Here is a 22,253-nt window from a genome sequence, read left to right as displayed (position 1 = left end):
CATATTTCCTTGTTATGTACCATTCTTCATGCATGAGTGTTGAAAAACATTGTGCACTCAGTTTGCTTTTAGATTATGTGCCCATCTCCAATGGATATGATACTTTAATCTATGTTAGTGTAGCGCCTCTGTAAATTATCATACCCAAATGATATCATTTAGTATATGGTTTGAAATGCATATTTCTCATTTCTTAGCATGCATCATGCAAGAGTGTTGAGAAATATGTCCATGTGCTCCTTACCCTATGTACTTGTTTTCGATGGGTATGATACTTTGTACAAGCATTAAACTTACTTACTTTAAGGATTTTGCAAAGTATCAAACCATTCTTTGGCATGATTTAGAATGCAGATTTTACTTATTTTTTACAATATGAAATTACCCTAAATCCTAAACCCTACATCCTAAATCTTAAACCCAAAACCCAAAACCCTACATCCTAAACCTTAAACCCTAAACCCTTTCAACTAGACCCTAAATTGTTCAACCTAGATTCTACATTCTAAACTTCCTACCTTAGATGCTAAACCCTAAACCCTAAACCCTAAATGCTAAAACCTAAATCCTAACCCCTAACCGTAAACCCTTGCACCTAGACCGTAAACCCTAGACCCTAAATCCTAGCAACAAGTTGGTGGGTGTGACCCCAACCTGTTGCACAAATCACCAAAATTGCAATAGGTTGGGGTTTGCAACCCGTTGCATGTGCAATGGTTTCAGATTTTGGGTTTGGAGTTTAGGTCTAGGATTTAGGGTTAGGGTTTAGGGTTTATAATTTAGGATAGGTTGGGATGCACATCAATATATTTTGTTTATTGATTTCAAGTGTGAGATTTTCTGGGATTTTTTACAATTGCTAATGCATTTTTCTTGAAATTGTTACATTTTTTATATTAAGGCACATAGAACTCTTTGGGGGAGCTTTGGGGCTGAGATGAAATCATTCCAAAGATATACTTTCAAGATATCAAGAGAGCTTTTATCAAGGGGGAAAAAGTTGAGATGTTGTCTTGGTCAGGAGAAGTGTTAGCACTTGGCATATTTAAGGGCTATGCTCAGAATCTTCTTTGTATGGTGGAGGTAATTAAGCTAACTAGTGAAGGGGTCATTCGAAATGCAATGGATAATATGTCACACCTAGATCAAGGTCCTTAATACTGCATCTCATCTTGAGGTTCATAGCATTGTTAAATGGGGGTCAGCTTTCTTGAAATCAAATTTATCTACTATTAAGAAAGTTTCCTTCAATGTGATGGAAGATACAGGAAAGTATTATGAGAAGAAAAGAACTACATGAATGGGCTCAAAGTTTAGAAATCATGGCGTTTCTAAAGACTACCATAGCGGCATGCTTTCAAGTATTGAGGACATCTCTTTTCTCTCTTAAGGAGAGGTTTGGGGGAGGACGGTTGGAGCATTTTCAATCATTGGATTTGATTTACAAATTCTGAACCATTGCATGATTTGTATGGGCGAACCGTTGGATCATGGATGATTTGTATGTGCACGTTACAATGGTAAAGATATTCTCAAATCTCTTGACAAGCAAATCAAGGGGCTTCCTTAGGGCTCTCAACAAAGTCATGTCTGCTAAAGATACGAGTAGTCATTATAGGTCAGTTCAATTGCCCTCAATTTCAAACACCATTTTTGGTCTTGTGCCTCTGTGATAGCCAATTTGCTGCTTTCTCACCAAAATGAGGTTGAGGGGCCATCTCAGAGAAGGATTTTCCTCTCTTCATTTGACCCCAAGACAGGTGTCTTAGGAAACATGCAACATTTACCTTGGAATTCGAGCATCGAACTCGTATTCATAGTCAGATAGTTGCTGTTTCTTTGTGAATATGCAGCATTTTCTCTTCTCAATCAACAAAGTCTCATGTTTAGTAGAACATGGATCTTACCTTTTGAGCAAACTCAACCATTTCTGAAGCATGGGAGAAAACCAATTCAACCCATGCAAAACATACTCGACTAGGTCAATAGAAAGATTTCACTCTGGCACACAACACGGGTGGCTGTCAAGATTTCTACATCCCTCTGTGAAGCATTGCTATAGATTGATGTAATGTAACGACGAAATGGGGACAAATGAAATGCAAAACTACACTAAGAATTGAGCATCAAAGAGCTAAGCTCCAACCCCAGGCACAACATGAACATGATGATTCGATTCACTCTGATTGTAGCTGGATCGCACTCTTTAGAATAGATAATGACATGTATATGAGACAACTGGCTACAACATTGAGCAATAGCTCTTGTGAAAGATCAAAGAAGCTCCTTAGCAAAAACGAGTTATCTGACCACGCAAATTGCACATGAAATTTGGCATTGCCTTATTATAATGCCTTTTCCTCCCCTTTTTTTGCCATTTTTAGAATGTCCTTGCCACCACCATAAGTCCTACTTTGAGCATACGATATTTCATTCTCAGACTGCACATACTATCTAGCCTGACTTCTAGCAATGATTGAATGGTCGCTACTAGCTAGCTCCTGTTGGTTTCATCTCCACTCTAAAGGACAAATTGATGTAATGGATCATACCAAGGTCTATGGTTGTGAGTGATGATGTGATTGAGTGTGTGAACATATGTGTGTTGAGTTAGGTGTGACTAATGATGTGTCAGTTAGTAGGTGTTAATGAGTGAATCCAGGAGTGTGGTGTGTGATTGAGAGATTCATGGAGATGATTGTGGAATCCAATCTAGATGCTTACTATTGAGCTCATAGATGATGTAATCTATGGATGTACCCAGTGTCTATATAATGACACTCTCTCAATGAATAAACAAGCTTCATTGTTCATCTTGTTGCCTCTATCTTGTCACCATGCTACTCCAACATGTGGTGTCAGAGCCACTCCAACCTCCATGAGCCTCTAAAGCTTCCAAAACTGCCATGTCATCATCTTCCCCATCTCTCTCCTTCATCATGTTTTCTTCGACCTTCCTTCCCTATTTTCCTTAAGCTTGTTCTCCCAATCTAGACGACCATTTCCCAAACCCTTTGAGCTGGAGATACCTTGTGTTGGTCCAAATCCCTAGCTAATAGGAATTAGGAAATAGTAGCTTCCTCTACCCGTGTTAACACTATCTACAATCTGCACCATTTCGTGAAATGCAACCTATTGGAGCTGAATTTCTCTAATTCCTCTCAAGGGAGGCTGGGCGACACCAAGAGCTATCTACAATTCAAATATGAAGGCAAATTTTATAGTATTTGAGGCACAATGAAGAAAAAACCAGTCGACTTTTGAGCTTCTGGCTATGGCGACCTGGCATGACATTTCGCCTCTGCTCTCTGGTGGAAGTTTTCTAGTAATACAGCTTCCTTTCCATGCTAAAATCCCTTTGAAAGTCAACTCAAACAGTGTGAATTTGATCCTCTAGTTCTTTACTATTGGATTTGGGGTTTCTCTCAAATCTCCTTCATGGCTAAAGCATTGCAAGTGGCTAGATGCTCAAAAGTTTCAGTATTTTACTATTTTTGCTTGGCATTGATGGGTGTTGGTCATATATCTAGATGAAGTATTTAATCCTCCAAAGTTGGTTGATCCCTATGCAAATCATGACATATGCTTGGATGAAAGGTTATATTGGTCACAAGGATGCATCATTCATGATGTTTCAGACTAGTTCAGTGATGTATGTAGCCCCTTTGCATTTCTATGGGGATGATCTTATAATTATGCTTATGCTTTCGGAGGATATGTCTTGGTTGAATCTATTTGTTAACTCTTGTTTGAATATCACTATGAAGTTCTTGAATTGCAAATATGATCTTTTGAAATGGTATATTCCTCATGGTATTTACCATCCTTGTACAAGAGTAGACACTGCCCTTGTTGCAATGACAAGTGGTATGACCCTCTTCTCCATGATGAAGATTGAACATCCCAAGAAGATACACAAGAAGGAAAGCTTTGCTTCATCGACACCAGTACAATGCAATGGATAAGCAAGTTTATGAGTCTGATACAATGGTGGCTTGGAAACGATGCCAGAAAAAGATTGCCATCAAGGGAGGGAATTTACCCACATCTTCAACTTAGAATTTTTGTGTGGTCAATAAGGTTCTCTGCCTTGGAATGTCCCCCTTAAATGATTGTTAGTTTTATGTGTGAGTTCCTTGACCTATGGGTACTTCCCATGCATAGTCATGGTCTATCTCCCAATTGTAAACCAAGAGACCAAAGTCAGAGTGAGATCATGTTGGGGTGAGGATGCCTAAATGAGTCTATTGCTGATGCAACTAGAGTGAGTTTAGGTTGTGGATCATGTGTTTTACCACTAGAGGTAGGCAAGCCATGAAGTTTCCCATGGACTATTGCAAGGGTTGAGGTCATCAATATGTAGGGGGTTATGAAGGACAAATTGATGTAATGGATCATACCAAGGTCTATGGTTGTGAGTGATCATGTGATTGAGCGTTTGAACATGTGTGTGTTGAGTTAGGTGTGACTGATGATGCATCAGTTAGTAGGTGTGAATCTAGGAGTGTGGTGTGTGATTGAGAGATTCATGGAGATGATTGTGGATCTAGATGCTCACTATTGAGCTCACATATGATGTAATCTATGGATGTACCTAGTGTCTATATAATGACACTCTCTCAATGAATAAACAAGCTTTATTGTCCATCTTGTTGCCTTTGTCTTGTCACCATGCTACTCCAACACACTCTGGCTTGATTGAATTCATCAATACTCTGCACAGTAAGCAGGGAACTTTGGCTGCTGTTGAGAGTGCAGATCAAATGGGAAGCTCAATGGCCACAAACTTGGCAAGAATTTTTGTTGCCAGCTTGTTATGGGGTATCATATGCAATATCGAAGGGATTTCCATTGAATTTTACCAACAAATGCATCCCAATGTGGTCTATATTGTCACACAAACTGTCAATCAATGGGCATCTCTGATAGATATTGTTCCTCCTTGTTTTTCCATGATTGCATGGTGCAGGCAAATCCAGTTCCTCAGCATTGCATCATCCTTCATAGCTCTATTTTCATCTCATTAGATAGCTAAGGGGAAATCCATCCCTCTATGTTGGCACAGGGCTGTGATGCATCGATTCTCATCAGGTCAAGTGCGGACAATAAGCAGAGAGAGATGCCAATGATAATTTGACCTTTGACTCTAGGTGCATTCAATGCTATCTTTGTAGCTAAGCAGGCAGTGGAGCAAGCTCCAAGCATGCCCTGGAATCATTTCTTGTACATATATTCTAGCATTGGCGGCTCGAGATGCGGTCATTGTTTTGAGTTCCTCTTGATAAAAAAACTTGTTTTTCACATGCATGTGTGAATCTATGATTCGTAGCAGAATTTGAACGATCTTCTTTTGCATCAAGGAAGTCATGTAAAAAACCAGCAGGGTCGAATAAGGCTCTTGCATCCTTAGGGAGTGACCCATTTTCATAGCTTAGAGAAAAATGTTTGTATTGAAGTTTGGAGGTGCGATGGACAGATTTCTTGAGCCTCGCAAGTTGCCGGTCTTCTAGGAGCCAATTGCTTGATCTCTTGAATCACCAAATGACTCTTTTGGGGCTCAAATCCATGGGAGCAAGATTGGGCCACAATGTTCTACCTTGATGCATTACCACAACCTCATCTTCCCCAAAACATGATGGATGATCCATTACCATAGCCTCATCTTCCCCAAACAACGATGGATGATGCATTAACACAGCCTCATCTTCCCCAAACAATGCAAGATGGAAGTGTGGAATGCCAACATCAGCTTCCTTTGGGAATGACAAAGAAGGTTGTGCTAGAACCAGTCAATAAAACTTTACAAGATAGAGAAGAGAGCATGATTTCAAGGGCAACCTTGTACAAAATTTGGTGTGTATAGTTTTCCCATGTCAAGACATTATCAAAGCAAAGGATGTCAAAATGCAAGACATGTGATGAATTCAAAAATGCCATTGGACATAGTAAATGTGAGCACAAGCGACTAAAATATATAAGATGGCGAAAAATCCATTTAAGTCATGTGCAAGATGCTAGATTGTTGTATGCCTCTTGGAGAGAGCAACCTATTGTGCATGTCAAGAAGTCCATGTGCATTACCATTGATGGCATGGATCAGAATACAACAACATTACCAAGGTATAGATGTATCCCATCGGCATTGTGGAGGGTCACAAGTGGACTAAAAACACACTTGTCATGAAGTATTAGTGCATGGATTTTGACTCTTTTGCGATGTATGGATTGATTGTTTGCATGAACACGATAGTAACCAAGTGGCAACACCCATCATGAAAGCAATAGGGAAGGTCAGAGATACACATGGATGTTTATCTCACACCTTTCATATACAAGCTAATAAAACTACTGGAGAGAAAACAAAAATAGATATAATTTGGTTTATGCTCTATGCCAGTTGGTTTAAAAATATTTGAAGAGGTGGAAGTTTGTTTCCTTCTTGTCGTCCATACACATGAAGAAATTGATCAAATATTTAGTGTTATCTCTAGTGAGTTGAAGTCAAGGGATGTTTTGACATTGGAGTATATGACATCTCGAATTGGGGAAAAAATTGAAGACTCTAGAAAGGAGGAATTAGAAGTGGCTATCTGAGACAGAATGGTTGATTGCAGAGCATTCATAGAGTCACATTTAAAAAGAGGAGATGATGCATTAATAGGGCACACAAATCCACACTATTCTTGGTTTTAAATTATGCATAACGATATTCCAGTGATCCAATGGAAGCACTACTCAGTGGATGGTGATAATTTATGGAGTGAGCCATATGCTTTATTACAAAGAATAACTCCGTTGGAGGAAACTAGAGTTGTTCTTGCAAAGAACAAAGCACTTGACATTGATGAAATGAAAGGCTTGGAAGCCTTTATTAAACATCTTCAAAGTATGACACAAAAATATCTTGAGCAGGCAATAAAAAATGGGAAGATAATCAATTCAATTGAGGCACTTGTCAAATCTTTACAAAGATAAGAAAATTTAATGATCATTGAATGATCTGAATCTTTCTAGCCAGAACAAGCTATGTCAATGAGATCCACATTGGATACAAATATAGCAATAGATGAGGAAGAAGCTGAGCAATGCCTTTAACTACAAAAATATTGTGGTAGGAAGGGGGACAAACCATTACCATAGTTTGTACCAGAGGATAATATTGAAGAGGGTATGCTTGTTTCAATTTGGGCGTCTGATGTAGATTTAGAAGTGGATGAACAAGGTGTCCCAATTTGGGTGGCAAAGTTTGCTCATATAGAAAGGCATAACAAGAGAATTCTAGTAACATTCAAAGCTTTAAGGTATGAACAAAAGCCTTTGAAAAGTCTCCCCAAAAATAATACAACTCTAATACAATGAAACTACTTTATGAGGCTTGCTTGCAAAAGAAATGCAAATGGATTCCAAATAAAGAAGGTTTGACAGAGGTGGAAGTGAGTAGCATTATTCATTGTTGGGGAAATCAAGGACTCGTAGTTATAAAAAGAAGCATGGCTATGGTGTTAAAAAATGTACCACAATCCCTGATCCTAGCCTTGTACATGTTAAACATCATTTGGCTAGGCTTGACCCATCAGGTGAAAATGTAATATCAAAATCTGATGACTCTGAAAGAGATTCAAAAGCATAAGATAATATATTGTATGCCTTGTTCTCAAAAAATGGTGTATCTTTACACCACATTCACATATATTATTCAATCAAAATCTATCTTCAATCACACAAAAGAAAACTGAGCATATCAGATTAACTGCAATAGTTATCGACTAGCAACTTTTGAGGACGAGATGATTTTTTTCAACAAGGTGTACAAGAAGCATCTTGTTGAGAGTTCACGCTCAACATCATGTGATCACATGTGCATAACACCATCATGTGATCATATGTGCATAGCACTAACCTTATAGAGTGCTATAAAGGAAAGGGCTCGGGGGGGGTCACTCATCATATGTAACCCTATCATGTGAGTTCAACAGAAGGATACTTTTTATTTCTAAAATTTACAAAAATAAATATACTTAAGGGACTATTTAAAATAGTTTTGGGAAAAATTTACAGATTTGTATAGAAAAGGGGTACATTTTATTAATGAAAATTTTATAGATAAGGGATTTTAAAAATAGGCCTTGAATGCACGTGATATAGAGCGTTTATACATAATGACCCCCCTGAGGGAAAGGGTTAGATCCCCTAACCCTAACCCTAAATGGGTTTGTATATATTCTATTTTCTCAACTAAATCTAGCGTACAATTAGTCAGTACAATTAGTCATTTGTGGTGTGCTCTCTAGCTGTGCCCTCTCTCCTGATCTCCACTCTTCTCCTCTCCCCTCTTCATATTTTGTCATGGTATCAGAGCTCCCTTGCCTTCCATTGAGGCATTACAATCCTTGTGAGAGTGAGAGAGATTGAGATATTGAGAGGTTTCTATCTTTCATTCCGTTGATGAAAGATTTCCATCCATTGAAAGAAATTTCCGTCATTACTCTTGAGAGATTTCCATTGTGAGAGAGTATGAGATTTGAGAGAATTTTCGTTCTCTTGTGAAAGTTCATTCCTTTTAGAGATCTAGTTTGTGAGACGGAATTATGAGGAGTTGTTGTTCTTCTTCTTCTTAGAGAGACAGATAGGTACTTCCGAGAAAAAGAGAGACCTATGTTCTTCTTCTAATAGTTTTGAGAGAGGGGGAGAGAGAGAGAGAGAGAGAGAGAGAACTTCATTCTTGATTGAAAGCCACCATAGGCAACGCTCAGCCGACTGAGCCACCGACTTGACCTTCAACCTCTACCTCAACTACAATTGCTTAGCTACTCAGCTCTCAACTAAAGCCTCGTAGCAGACCTTCGACTCGACTAAAGCTGCCTCCATCAACAACTAGTAGTGCCAAAGTAGCGACTTCATAGCCCAAATATGTGAAGGCAGAAACCTTCATCTAAAGCTCCACACTCACACAGTTCTTAGAAGCTCCCACACGACAACGCCTGACTTGTGCGGCTACCTTCAATGGCTCCAAAGTCCTCCACATAGCATTGATGCACCAAACGATCAGTCCAAGCTCTCGTGAGCTCTTAGTTGCCTCCAACAATGGGCCGCCTCCAACTACAATCTCTATTACCTATGCAGCTCTGGCAAACACTCAAGGAGCACCTTCATAGCCTATGCAAGCAGTGGCCCTCCAAGGCGCCATCCTCTATTGCTCTCAAAAACTGATAACAGGCAGCAAGTCCATCTCCAAAGGCTCCCTTGACCTTGCTATTCATGCAACGCCATATCCACTGAGGCCTTGACAGACCCAGCCGCCACCCGTAACTCTTTGCAAAAGCACACCTCCAAGGGCATCGACCCTCCAACCACGCTCTCAGTCACCACCAACAGTTGCGCCACTAGTGGCTCCTCCACAACCTCCAAGGTAAAAGCCTCCACAAGGCTTCCTCCACCGATGGACGAGAACTGTCTCAAACGACACATCTGAACAGCCTTTTAGCTCCATTCTTGATAATGACAGAATCTCGATGATTCCATCCAGATCTCCATAATTCCAGAGAAACAAAGACGAAATATTTTGATTCTCTTCTATCTTTGTGGCTTGGTTCATAGGGTGCCATGTGGTAGCCCTATCCTAATTGCCACGTGTAGAATCTACCACGTCAACAGTAGTGATCTACCGTGTCATCACCTTATCCACTTGCCACATCATCTAGCACCTCACCTTGCTACATTAGCAAGTGCCACATCAGCATTATCTGACACATCATCATTGCCAGCTCAAGTGCCACATCAGCTACCACGTCACCCCTACCAACTCACCTGCCACATCATCTACCATGTCACCTCTGTGAAGAGAGTGGGAGAGAAGGAAGGAGTCTCACTTGCAGCTTTCTCACATACACAATGGGGGAATATACATAAAGGTGGAGGCTGAAAACAGTTTTCCTATTCTTAGTTGTGAAAGCCAAAAGAACTCTTGTCTCTTCCTAATGGTTCTACATTTGTACTCAAGAATGTTAGGCATGTTCCAAATCTGAAAAAGAGCTTGAAAAGTATGGGACAGCTTGATGATGATGGCTATCATGTGTCTTTTGGCAACAATACATGGAAAATTAGCAAAGGGTCACTTGTGATTGCTAGAGGTGCCAAGCATGGAACGTTGTACTCAATGCATGTGTTAGGCATAAGAGATAATGTAATCAATGTGACCGAGTAGCCATCCACCTCTTTGTGGCATCGTCGGTTGGGACACATGAGCATGACAGGAATGAAGACACTTTCTGGTTTGTAGTATGTTCCCGTGATTAATTTTTTAGATTTTAGCATGTGTGAGCATGGCATGTATGGGAAGCAAACATAGTCTTCACATAAAAAATCTTTGGGCAAGAAGAGGCTTGAACCATTGGAGTTGGTTCACAGTGATGTGTGTGGACCTATGCCTACTGTCTCATTGGGTGGTGCTTCTTACCTTGGTATACCGCATATGCAATGAAGGATAAGCAAATTGTGACCAAAGACAAGCGAGCTTGCTATTGTTGTGGAAAGACTAGAGATTTTGCAACAAAAAACAAAAGGATGAGGAGGCAAAATGAGGAAAAGTGAGTGTTTGTGCTATTAAGGAACCTCCATGATAGAATGAGATAGCGAGATTCATTTCAAATGACCTACCAAATTAGGATTGGGTTTTCTATCTCCAGCTAATTTTAGAATAGATGTTTTTGTGGTGATGGTTGATGGGTTTTGGCTTCAATGCCAGTGTCTAGCTATGATGCCAAAAAAAAAAATGGTAGGCTATGATGCCTAGGTTTCTTTCAAGACCACGATGTCCATTTCTTTATGTTGTCTCCCTATTCTTGTTTTGCTAAGTCTCACTCACTCACTCTCACAATCAAGAGATCTTGGATTTGCGAGTAGGACTTGGGTTTCAGTGGTTTCCACGCGGGTATATACTAAGCTATCCTTGCAGGCTGAAAATTCCATAGGAGGCTCCTCCTGCCAATTCTATTTGGGCCATAACTTGGTCAATCAGACTCCAAATATGGGCATGTTTGTAGTCAAAATGATCAAAATAATATGAATGAATCCATTTATCATGTTAGAGCGTCGAAATTCTAGAGCTCTAGAAAGTTTGTACTTATCTTTGTTTCGTCAGAGCTAAACCTTATCAAACTTTGTATTTTCTTAAATTTTTCTCGTATACAGTTCAGGTCCTTGGTTCCCTCCCTCCCTCCCACAAGTATATACATGGTCATGGACATATGATGGTGATCCATATTTTGTTAATATCATGGTCATAAGGTGATCAATAATTTATTAGCTCCATAGTTTAAACATTTTATTCATGTGATCATTTCATGTACAAAATGGATCAAATCATATGGGTAGTATAAAAATCATATGGGTAGTATAAAAATCGATGAGCTACAACTAGTTTTTTGTGATGGAGTTTTCTAGGAGGAGCTTCTATATTATGGGCGGGACTATTGTTGTTTGTATGTTAGTCCACAGAAACCCGTTGAACTCATGTGCTACCTTGCATAATCTTGAGTGACTACCTCGAGGTGTAGACATTGCCGCATTTCCCCTTTTGTATCTATTGAATGATTTCTAACTTGCATGGATTTATTATTTATAGGATAATAGGTTTTCTCTTTGTATGTTGCCAATAATTTTTCATTTAGCATTCATGGAATCATTGTGGACTTATGAGTTATCCCCAATAGTAAGTCTTATCTTTGTATGTTGCCAAGAATCATACGAAAATTAAGAACAATGTCTAATAGTGTCATGTAGATTCAACCATTCTACCAAAAAACTATTGCTACAATAGGTTTAGAAAAATTTCATCACAAGCATCGCTCGAACTCTGGACTCGCTTGAATGCAGTCGCTCGATGTTTTGACTTACTCCAACTTGTGCATACAACAATGAAGACCAAAGTCAACCATTTGGTCTTTTATACATGTCACCTTTTGAAGGGAGGGCCAACCCTTTTCCTTTTAGCACTCTCGTTTTCTTTACATTTGAAAGGCTCTTGGGGCCGTAGGGTGCCAAGGCATATTTGCTATCCTTTCCATCTCTCCCTATGGTTCCACTCCTATGTGTTGGAAACTTGTGTCAACCATATAAGAGCGCTTGGGACCAAACCTGGCATTAGGGGGTGCTCCTAACCGGGTCCCAAATAGCGCTTGTGTTAGCCTCGTGCCTCCAAGCCCTAAGCTATTTGGGGCTCAAACCCCCTGTATGAGGTTCAAAACCTAGAGTGTCGAGGCCGATCTTGGGCTACTTGCGGCTTGACCCCCGTGAGGCAACTAACCGCACTAATTACATTTTGTGGCAATTTGCAGTCGTAGAACCTGCAACCTATGGTCGTTTGGGGTATTTGGGGCTCAAACTCCTTGAGCTTGTACTATACTCCTTCCATGGATGCAACCATTGAAGTAAATCATAAAGCATAATCACTGGTTACCTTGCAGCGACTGTACTCCGCGGATGTTAACACTCGTCTATAATGTACAAGTCTTGAAGGAACCACTCTTTCAACATCTCTGTGTGTGTCTTCGTGTGTGCATGTGCGCATGGGTTTGTGTGTGTGTGTGTGTGCGTGCGAGAGAGAGAGAGAGAGAGAGAGAGAGTGTGTGTGTGTGTGTGTGTGTGTGTGCATCTGCGTGTGCATATGTGTGTGCATGCGTGTGCATGTGCATGTGCATGTGCAAGTGCATGTGCATGTGCGTGTGCGTGTGCATGTGCATGTGCACATGCACATGCACGTGTGTGTGTGTGTGTGTGTGTGTGTGTGTGTGTGTGTGTGTGGGTGCTCATCTATGTGCGAGTGTGTGTGTGCATGCACGAGAGAAAGAGAGAGAGAGAGAGAGAGAGAGAGGTAAAGTTTGTTGGGAGATGTCTAGTCACTAGAATCACTAGCCAATTACACATTTGAAAAATGTTAGTTGGTATGCTAAATCACTTTAATTTTCTCAATTAAAATATTCTAAAAGTATTTGTTCATCCCTATCAATTTTTAGTAAGCATATTCTATTGGGAGCACTAGATTTAGCATATACTAGTGTACCAACTTATCATGCATATTCACAAATAGAATCAGCCTAATTATTCAAGATGCCGAGCTAGTTGGTCCAATAGGAGGGACGGCGGGCCCGAACATTAACACAAGAGATTTGTGTCTGAGCCCATGAAGGCCCATTCCATGGCCAACTTCCCTAGCCACTACATGATGGGCCCATTTCATGTCCTCCAACCGCTACACCAATCACACATTGGTGGCATAAATTAGCAACCTAATAACCACGTGGGTGTGAACCTCCATTTCTATTTCCTCCTTCAAGGATGGGCAGGTCATCCTTTTTTTGATCCTATTTGTCAAGGTAGGCTTCTCTGCTATTTCATTCGATTGTCACTTGCTTAATGCAGCTCTCTTCATGCTTGGCTATGAACCCACTGCTTAAGGTGCCCCCCTGCAACCATCCCTGTCGTGCAAGTACAACAAAACATGCGTTCCACAATCATGTCAAAAAAATTCACGCCGGTAGAGGGGAGTGTTTAGACGAGCTTTTGGTGGTTAAGACAAATAGTTTGATGCATGTGGATGTGAAGCATGACAGCATGGCCGAAGCCCGCCATGTATTTGACAACATGCCCAAGCGTAATGTCCTATCGTGGAACATAATGATCCTAGGGTATGTGAAGCACGAAGACGGTGCACAAGTTTTGGACTTGTATGCACAGATGCACCAAGAAGATGTCCAACCTAGCGATCGAACCTATATTGCCACATCGAAGGCTTGCATTAGCTTGGCGGCACTAGAAGAGGGGAAGCAAATTGATGGGAAGTTTTCAAAGACAACATGCTTGTAGAAAGGTAGAGATGTCCATTCCCACATAGTAAAGAGTAGCTTTGAGATAGATGTATTTGTAGGAAACACCTTAGTGCATATGTACACAAAATGTGGAAGCCTAAGTGTGTTTGAGGATTGCCTCAGTGTGATATGGTTTCATGGAGCGCATGTGCCAATGAAGACGAGGTTGTAAAAGCTTTGGACTTATACACACGGATGCATCAAGCAGGTGTCCAACCAAGCGATCGAACATTTGGGAAGTAAGTTGATGGAGAAACTTATAAAAATCAGGATGCCTGGAATTAGGTAGAGCCATGCACACCTAAGTTAAAATATGGCTTCGAGACAGATATATTCTTGGGAAATATAATGGTGAATAGGGAGGTTGGAGGATGGACTTTGCGTTTTTCACAAATTGCCTCATCATGAAATTGTTTCTTGGGATGCCATGATCATGGGGTATGCCAAGGAGGAGTAGGTAGAGGCCATGGGTCAGCCTTTACTTCATGTAAAAGTGCCTCGCAGCTTCGGTAGAGGCCATGGGGAGGCCTTTACCTCCTGTAAAAGCGATGGCCATGGGTAGACCTTTACCTCCTGTAAAAGTGGTGAGCAGTGTTCTCTAGTGTCCACCAAAATTGCTGGGACGAGGACACATGAGTAGTTGATAGGGAAGTTTTGATTTGGAAGGGTAGTAGGACAATTGATAGGGCAGTTTGGAAACTTTCAACACATGAGCAATTAATGAAGTCTTTATTTTGATGTGATGGGCCGATGGGGCTATGCGAGACAAGTGAGCTCAGATCAAACGGTTGAGTCTTCAAGTCTCGACGACATTGGCGGTATAGGGAATCGGCCTTGAGAGTCAATTCTCAGGAGGAAACCGAGGCAACCAGAGGTCGAGAGCCGGTTGCCTCGATTTTCAACCGAGATCGACGACCGAGGCTTTGTCGTCTGTCGTCAAATGTTGGGGATTTGTCGAGTTGGCAGCGGTTAAGGTGGTCATGCTACATGTGTCTCGTTGGTGGGTGGTTAGATATTTGGCGGGTGCAGCACCGTTAGATCCTGCTTGGATGTAACGGCTTAAAGGCGGCGCCATTCGCGCGATTTATATGGGGTTAGGTTGATCGAAGGGTTGTAAATCGGCACCGCTTGCCAACTGTTGATTTGATCATTGTTACCTTTATTAGCCGATGGATATACGTAATGTAGTCGGTAAATATTTTGAGCACGCATTCCCATTATGGAAAAAACTTGATCCAACGGCTGGGATCGCGATTCCGTCGAGCCATGGGTTGGCCTCTCCCTCATATCAAAGTGACTTGCGGCTTGGCCAGGGAAAAGGCCCCTGCTCTACTTCAAACGTAGTTTTCTCTGCTGCTTCATTCAAATTTGGGTCGTTTAATGGTCGCTCTCCTCTTGTTTCTTCTTTGGTTATATAGATGGAAATGTGGTCCTCAAGACGACGCCGCAGCCAGGTAAGAGAACTTCTTGCCTGCATAGTAGATTGTTTCAATGAGCGTCTAACAAATAGTTATGGCATGGAATTAGGTAGCGCTAGGTATAAATTATGGCTTCAAGTCATATATATTCTTGGAAATATAATTGTGGATAGGGAGCTTGCAGGATGCAGGATGCAGGATGCGTTTTTAACAAATTGCCTCATCGTGATATTGTTTCTTGGTGTGCCAAGACGGACTAGGTACATGGGGATGCTTTTACCTGCTATAAAAGTGGTGAGCGACGAAGCCGCGGCCACTTTTTAGGAGATAATGGCCGACTCATGGCCTCTACCGTCGGTCAAAGTTGCTGGGACGAGGACACGAGAGCCATTTGGAGATTGATGTAATGGGCCACTTTGGAAGCTTTGGACACGTGAGCGATTGATGGGACTGTGCGAGACACGTGAGCATGTTTGGAGCGCCCACCATTTTTCGAACGGGTCAGATTGATTCTTCAAGTCCCGATGACATTGACGGTGGTGAGAGGCCATGGGTTGGCCTCTCGCTCATATAAAAGTGACTCGCGGCTTGGTCGCGGGTCGATGGAGATCTAATCTCCACCGTCCGATCGAGTCCACCTAAAAGCCAAAAAGTGGCCCCCCGAAATCTGCCGAGGTGGAATCCCAAAACCGACAACTGACACCTCCCCTACGTGTCGACCGTTCCCGGTCGGAATTCGGCCGGATTGCGGCTGGGGCTCCATCTGTCCTAGTTTTCTCTAGCACGTTTGTCAATCGTAGTTTCGTTTAATGATCTCCTCTTGTTTCTTCTTCGGTTTAGCTGGAAATGCGGTCCTCAAAACGACGCCGCAGCCATGGCCTACAAACCCCCCTCCATGGTATGAGCTGAAACTTCATGCCCGCACCGTAGATTGTTTCAATGAGCTTCCCACAAATAGTTATGCATGTGAAGCGTGGTAGCATGGCAGAAGCCCGCCATCTATTTGACAACATGCCCAAGCGTCATGTCCTCTCGTGGAACATTATGATCCTGGGTTATGCCAATCACGAAGATGGTGCACAGGCTTTGGCCTTGTATGCCCAGATGCACCGAGAAGATGTCCAGCCTAGCGACCGAACCTATGTTGCCACCTTGAAGGCTTGCAGTAGCCTGGCGGCACTGGAAGAGCGAAACGGGAAGTTTGCAAAGACAGCATGCCTAGAGAAAGGTAGAGCCGTCCACTCCCACGTAGTAAAGAGTGGCTTTGAGGTAGATGTATTCGTGGGAAACACCCTAGTGCATATGTACGCAAAATGTGGAAGCCTTGAGGATGCGCGGAGTGTGTTTGAGGAATTGCCTCATCGTGATGTGGTTTCATGGAGCGCCATGATCATGGTGTATGCCAACGAAGAGGAGGGTGCAAAAGCTTTGGACTTATACGCACAGATGCATCAAGCAGGTGTCCAACCAAGCGATCGAACGTTTGTTGGCGCCTTGAAGGCTTGCAGCAGCCTGGCAGCGTTGGAGGAGGGGAAGCAAGTTGATGGCCTGGAATTAGGTAGAGCCATGCACACCCAGGTTATAAATTATGGCTTCGAGTCAGATATATTCTTGGGAAATATACTGGTGGATATGTATGCAAAGGGTGGGACGTTGGAGGATGCACTCTGCGTCTTTGACAAATTGCCTCATCGTGATATTGTTTCCTTTAATGCCATGATCATGGCGTATGCCAAGAAGGAAGAGGGTTTGAAGGCTTTGGAATTGTATGCTCGAATACAGGAGGAAGGCGTCCGACCCAATGATCGAACGTTTGTTAGCGCATTGAAGGCTTGCAGTAGCCTGGCAGCACTGGAAGAGGGGAAGCAGAGTGATGGGAATTTTGTGAAACTAGGATGCTTGGAGAAAGGGAGGGTCATTCACTTCCAGGTATTAAACAGTGGCTTTGAGTCAGATATGTACGTGAGAAACATGCTAGTGGATATGTACACAAAGTGCAGGAGCTTGATAGATGCACGGCGTGTGTTTGATGCAATGCCTCATCGTGGATTGACTTCCTGGAATTCCATGATCTTGGGCTATGCTGAACAACAGGGGTGTGAGGAGGCTTTTAGGCTTTATGCACAAATGCAACTGCAAGGTCTGTCACCAGATAGCTTGACCTTTGTTGCCATCCTGAAAGCATGTGGCAACACAGCAGGTTTGACAACTAGAAAGGGACTCCATTCTATAATACACTGGGTTGGTTTTCACACTATAGAAATTGTGGCAACTAGCCTTATTGACATGTATGCTAAATGTGGAAGCATGGCTGATGCCCAGAGGTTGTTTGATGCTTTGCCCACAAAAGATATTGTACAATGGAGTGCATTGATTGCAGGATATGCCCGCCAGGGACAGAGTGAACTTGTGTTTCATTTCTTTGAAAAAATGAGGCAGGAGGGCATTCAGCCAGACAGGGTCATATTTCTTAGTATACTTACTGTATGCAGTCACGTTGGTCTAATAGACAAGAGCCAGAAATACTTTCAGGCAATGAGCAAACAGTATGGCATTATCCCAACAATTGACCACTATACTTGCATGGTCGATCTCCTTGGCCGTGCAGGCCAACTGCATGAAGCAGTAACGATGGTGGAGAAGATGCCGTTCCAACCCAATGTTGTTGTATGGCTGGCTGTGTTGGGTGCCTGTAGAAAATGGAACAATGTAGACATAGGAAGGCGTGCCTTTGAAAATGTTGTGAGACTAGATGAAAAGCTAACTGCAGCACATGACCTGATGGCAAATATTTATGCAGATGCTCAAGTAATAGAGTCAAGAAGGAAAAAATACTTGAGCATGGGAGAAGCAAGGACAGAGCAGGTGGAATGACCTTTGGTGTAATCACGACTGGTGCATACCACCCTCGTGTTGTGCGCGTTAGGTGAATTTCCAAAACAATTATATATCCAAAGGTGTAATATCTTTCTGTAAATACAGAGAGAGGATGCATGCCCCATTTGGACAGTGTAGTACAGGAAATATGTGATCTGAAGGAGGAACAACTTTCATGAGCTATTGTCACTTATGCCCTAATCTACAGACCTGAAAAGACATCCTTTGTATGATGAAGTTCGTAGGTTTGTGATTACTGCTCTCATGTCACAGATGGAAGAGAAAAAGTATAGTTGCAGATGAGCAAGCTGCTTTCGTGATGACAAGGATGGAAATTGTGCTTATGGGAAGTTCTGGTGAAAACTGCATCTTTAGCAGTGTCTCTTTCCTCTATACCTGTCTGGACATGGGTCATTCAACCACGTAGAGATACCCCTCCCAACAGTTTAACCCATTGATGATGAGCGAGGGGCACTTGACCAGCAAAAATTTTCCATGAGAAACCATGGTTGTGCTTTGACCAAGCCAGCATGGTAAGTTAAAGGATCCATTCAATTTAATTTTATTATATCAGATCTCAAGGCTAGAATCTTGCATGTCAGTGGACAGAATCTCAGTCAGATTTATAACATGTCTGCAGCTCCATGATCAGTGAAAGCGAATTGCGACTGTTCACGCCACTAATATTTGGCGATGACAAATGATGTGAAGAAGAGTTAATGGTAGAAACAGAGAGTGAAGCTTTCTTTACTCTACTATTCACCAGCTGTAAATATAAAGTATGACATGGGGTGGCAACTTAGATGAGAATGGTACATAGATGAGATGAGCATTCTGTTTTTGGATTTGATGATGGTCTCTCTCTGCTCGTCCCTTCCCCTCCCTCCTTTTTGTTCACTTTCTTGGCTTTGTTTCTTAACCCATCTCACTTGTAAATGGTCTTGAATCTTCAGTCTCTCTTTTCTTGTTTGCTTAGGAAATATGTTTTGGAGAGACAAAAAGGAAGTGTTTTTGCCTTCACAACTAGCACTACAGACGCCTCTGCCTCAACTAGCCAACAGGCAGACATGATGCTAGCGTGATGTGGACCAATTTAGCCAGCAGCCACCATCATGTCACCACATCATCTCGCAATTGCCGCCGTGCTGCCCGCACCAGTTGTGCCACTGCTCGCATCATTGCCGGCCCTACTACCCATGTAGCTGCCCATGTGCTGCCAAGCAACGTTGTCTGCTCCCCGCAGCCTACACTCCTCACCAGCCTCCTAAGCAGCAGCCACATGGCATCAGAGTGCCATGTGGCACCTCTGGCCCCTGTAACAGTCAGTCCTGCACCAGGCAGCTAGTCTGTCAGACTTCTGACCTACAGCCAGACAGGCTGACTGTCCAGTCAGCCAGTCAGACAATGCGATCTGAAGATAGTCAGATAGACGCTAGCGCTGTCAACACTGGCAGACTGCAGTCAACAGTCCACGTCACATATGCCATGTCATCAGCCATGCAGACTGTCACATCACAGTGGAGTCCAACGCCAGTCCATGTCAGCATTCTGCCACATCAACACTCTACCATGTCACATCTGCCATGTCAGCACACATCACCTTTGCCATGTCAGTACTCTGCCATATCATCAACAGCAACCACGGCAGTAATAGCCATGATAGCATGCTACATCATCTGTGCTTCCTAGGCACACAGTGCTCCTAAGCACACTTCTACATGCTACACATGAACACCTTGTGCCACTTCAGCACTATGCCTCACTAGCACACACCCTCATTAGCGCACCTCTGCATGTGAACTGAACTGCCATGTAATGAATTCTTTCATGCTTTATGCTTAATTAAGTTTTTCACGGTTATCAAGCGATAGTTTCAGTGGGTGGTCACCCATAGGCTAATGTGGAGAACCAACTCCACCAAATCTGATCAAACTGTTGGTTATCACACTTGTGTGTAAGCTTCCATTACTCAGACTATAGGTGACTTAACTCGATAGTTAGCCCTCAAGATTACCTGTATTTATGCAACCGTATCTCAGTCATTTGGACTCCATTTTGAGTGCAGATTTCAAGCACACATAAAGCAACAGTTGGGCATTATCTTCATGCTATTTTGGCCATCTTTGGATGTCATTGTAAGGGTCAATTCAAGCATCTATTATTGATGCATTTTAGTGCATTTTGGGCCCATTTTGGCTCAATTCAATCATAATTCAGTTTTGACTTCAGCATTACGTTCAACAAGACTAAGGTAGCATTTCCAAAGTGAATTTAAGAAATTTTCCTTTTTTCTCAAAAGTATAACTCAAAATATCAGTTTTTGGCCTATTTCACTTATAATTTGGTCAAACGCTAAAATCATGTTAACAACAAGTCACATCATTCTTGAATCTTCAGCAAAGCTACACAGCTGAAACTATGGCACATGGAAATACATAATGGCAACATATTTATTCTACATGAGTTATGGGAGTATGTAGATGGTACGTTACCCTTACTAGTTGGCAATCCATTGACACAAGCTATTGGGAAAAAAAGACAAATATGCCTATTATTTCATAAAACAAAAGCTACAATTGCTTGGTCCATGGGACATAAGAAAAGCATCAAAAGAAGCATGGGATATATTTGCAACTTTGTATGAATCAAGGACAACTCTAGATCCTAACACCAAGGACTCGAATAGGTCAAAGGTTTTGACATAGCAATGAATAGGGACATGGTGATAGATCTAACACCAAGGAATCGAATAGATGAAAGCTTCCAACATAGCAATGAATAGGGACATCGCTATATACTGAGAGTCAAAGACATCAATACCTAGCTTGTTGCCTTTGGGGAGACAACGAAACTAAAGAAATAGTCCAACTTATCCTGATGGACTTGGAGAATTTTATGAGAACTAGTTTAGAGTTTGCAATCCAAAAGCAAGTATCGACACTTGAATTGCCAAATTGGAGAAGATTCAAGAACACAAGCAATTTAAGCTTGAAAAGTTCAATCAAGTGAGCAAGTATTTGTTGCCTCCTCGGCGCTTCACCTCATAAAATTTTAGTATATCACGTGCATTCAAAAGGAGGGGTATTTTAATTGATATTTTGGAGAATTTCTAACAAGATTACAATAATAGAAGAGGTTTTTAATTTAACTTTAGAAAAATTCCATTATTTCATAAGTAAAGAGAGGTGGTTTGATTGGGAGGAAAATTTTAGTTAAGAGGTTTTTCAAATACCCTTTGGACGCACATGATACCTAGGATTTTGTAGTAGTGCACCCCCCGAGGTTCGCTGAAACTACTATAGATGAAGAGGTAGGTCATCACATAGAGGTGGACATCAACTTCAACAACTACATCAACTCAACAACAAAATAGAAATCAAGTCAGCCAACATCACAGAGGAAATCATCAACACTGAGGCACTCCTACAAATCTCAAGGAAATTTCCAAGGAAAACAAAATACATCTCAAAGCATACAATGCATCTATTGCCACAAGCTTGGTCACTATTGAAAGAGAGTTAAAAAAGAAGCAATGTGACCAATGTGGTCAAATACAACAACCACCAAGGAAACTTTATACAAAGAGGCGATCATCATCAAAGTCATGGTCAATATGCCAATCAATAAGAACAAGGTTATGACAAGATGAAAACGAAATCAAACCCATTTGGTCAATATGCCAATCAATAAGAACAAGGTTATGACAAGATGAAAATGAAATCAAACCCATTATAGAATCACAAGGAGAATGCAATTATCATGGCCAAAAGAAAAAACTAAGGGTCAAGATCCATAGTATTGCAAATGGTGCATCATTGCACATGACAAACCACAAAGCGTGGTTCGCGTGGTTCATAGATATGAAATCATTGGAAGGATCAAAGAAGATTATCTATATTGCCAATAGCACACAAGATCCTATTGAAGGAAAGGGAAAAGTACTCATGGACAAGTGTACTAGAAAGAGAGAGGATTGATTGATGATGAACTCTATGTTCCAAAGCTTATCAAAAGCCTCCTATTAGTTGGATAAATGAGAGGAACTATAGAGTAATCTTCAATGCACATGAATGCATAATTAGAGACAAGTCAA

General features: G+C 41.7%; 1 protein-coding gene across 1 annotated transcript; it reads left to right on the top strand.

The window, feature by feature from the left end:
- Nucleotides 1-16,264: 16,264 nt before the first annotated feature.
- LOC147881987 (pentatricopeptide repeat-containing protein At1g11290, chloroplastic-like) lies at nucleotides 16,265-18,157 on the top strand. Its single transcript, XM_087401493.1, has one exon. The coding sequence runs from the start codon at nucleotides 16,265-16,267 to the stop codon at nucleotides 18,155-18,157; it is 1,893 nt and encodes a 630-aa protein (XP_087257619.1).
- The last annotated feature ends 4,096 nt before the right edge of the window (nucleotides 18,158-22,253 follow it).

Source organism: Dipteris shenzhenensis, chromosome 30 (assembly GCF_047967505.1).
Source record: "Dipteris shenzhenensis isolate YYH24624 ecotype China chromosome 30, Dip_SZ_1.0, whole genome shotgun sequence".
Classification (NCBI taxonomy): domain Eukaryota; kingdom Viridiplantae; phylum Streptophyta; class Polypodiopsida; order Gleicheniales; family Dipteridaceae; genus Dipteris; species Dipteris shenzhenensis.
The sequence above is the reverse complement of the archived record's forward strand: the minus strand, read 5'-3'. Positions and strand labels throughout refer to the sequence as shown.

Excerpts from the sequence above, each read along its gene's own strand:
- LOC147881987 (XM_087401493.1), top strand. The coding sequence starts at position 16,265 with ATGGCAGAAGCCCGCCATCTATTTGACAACATGCCCAAGCGTCATGTC.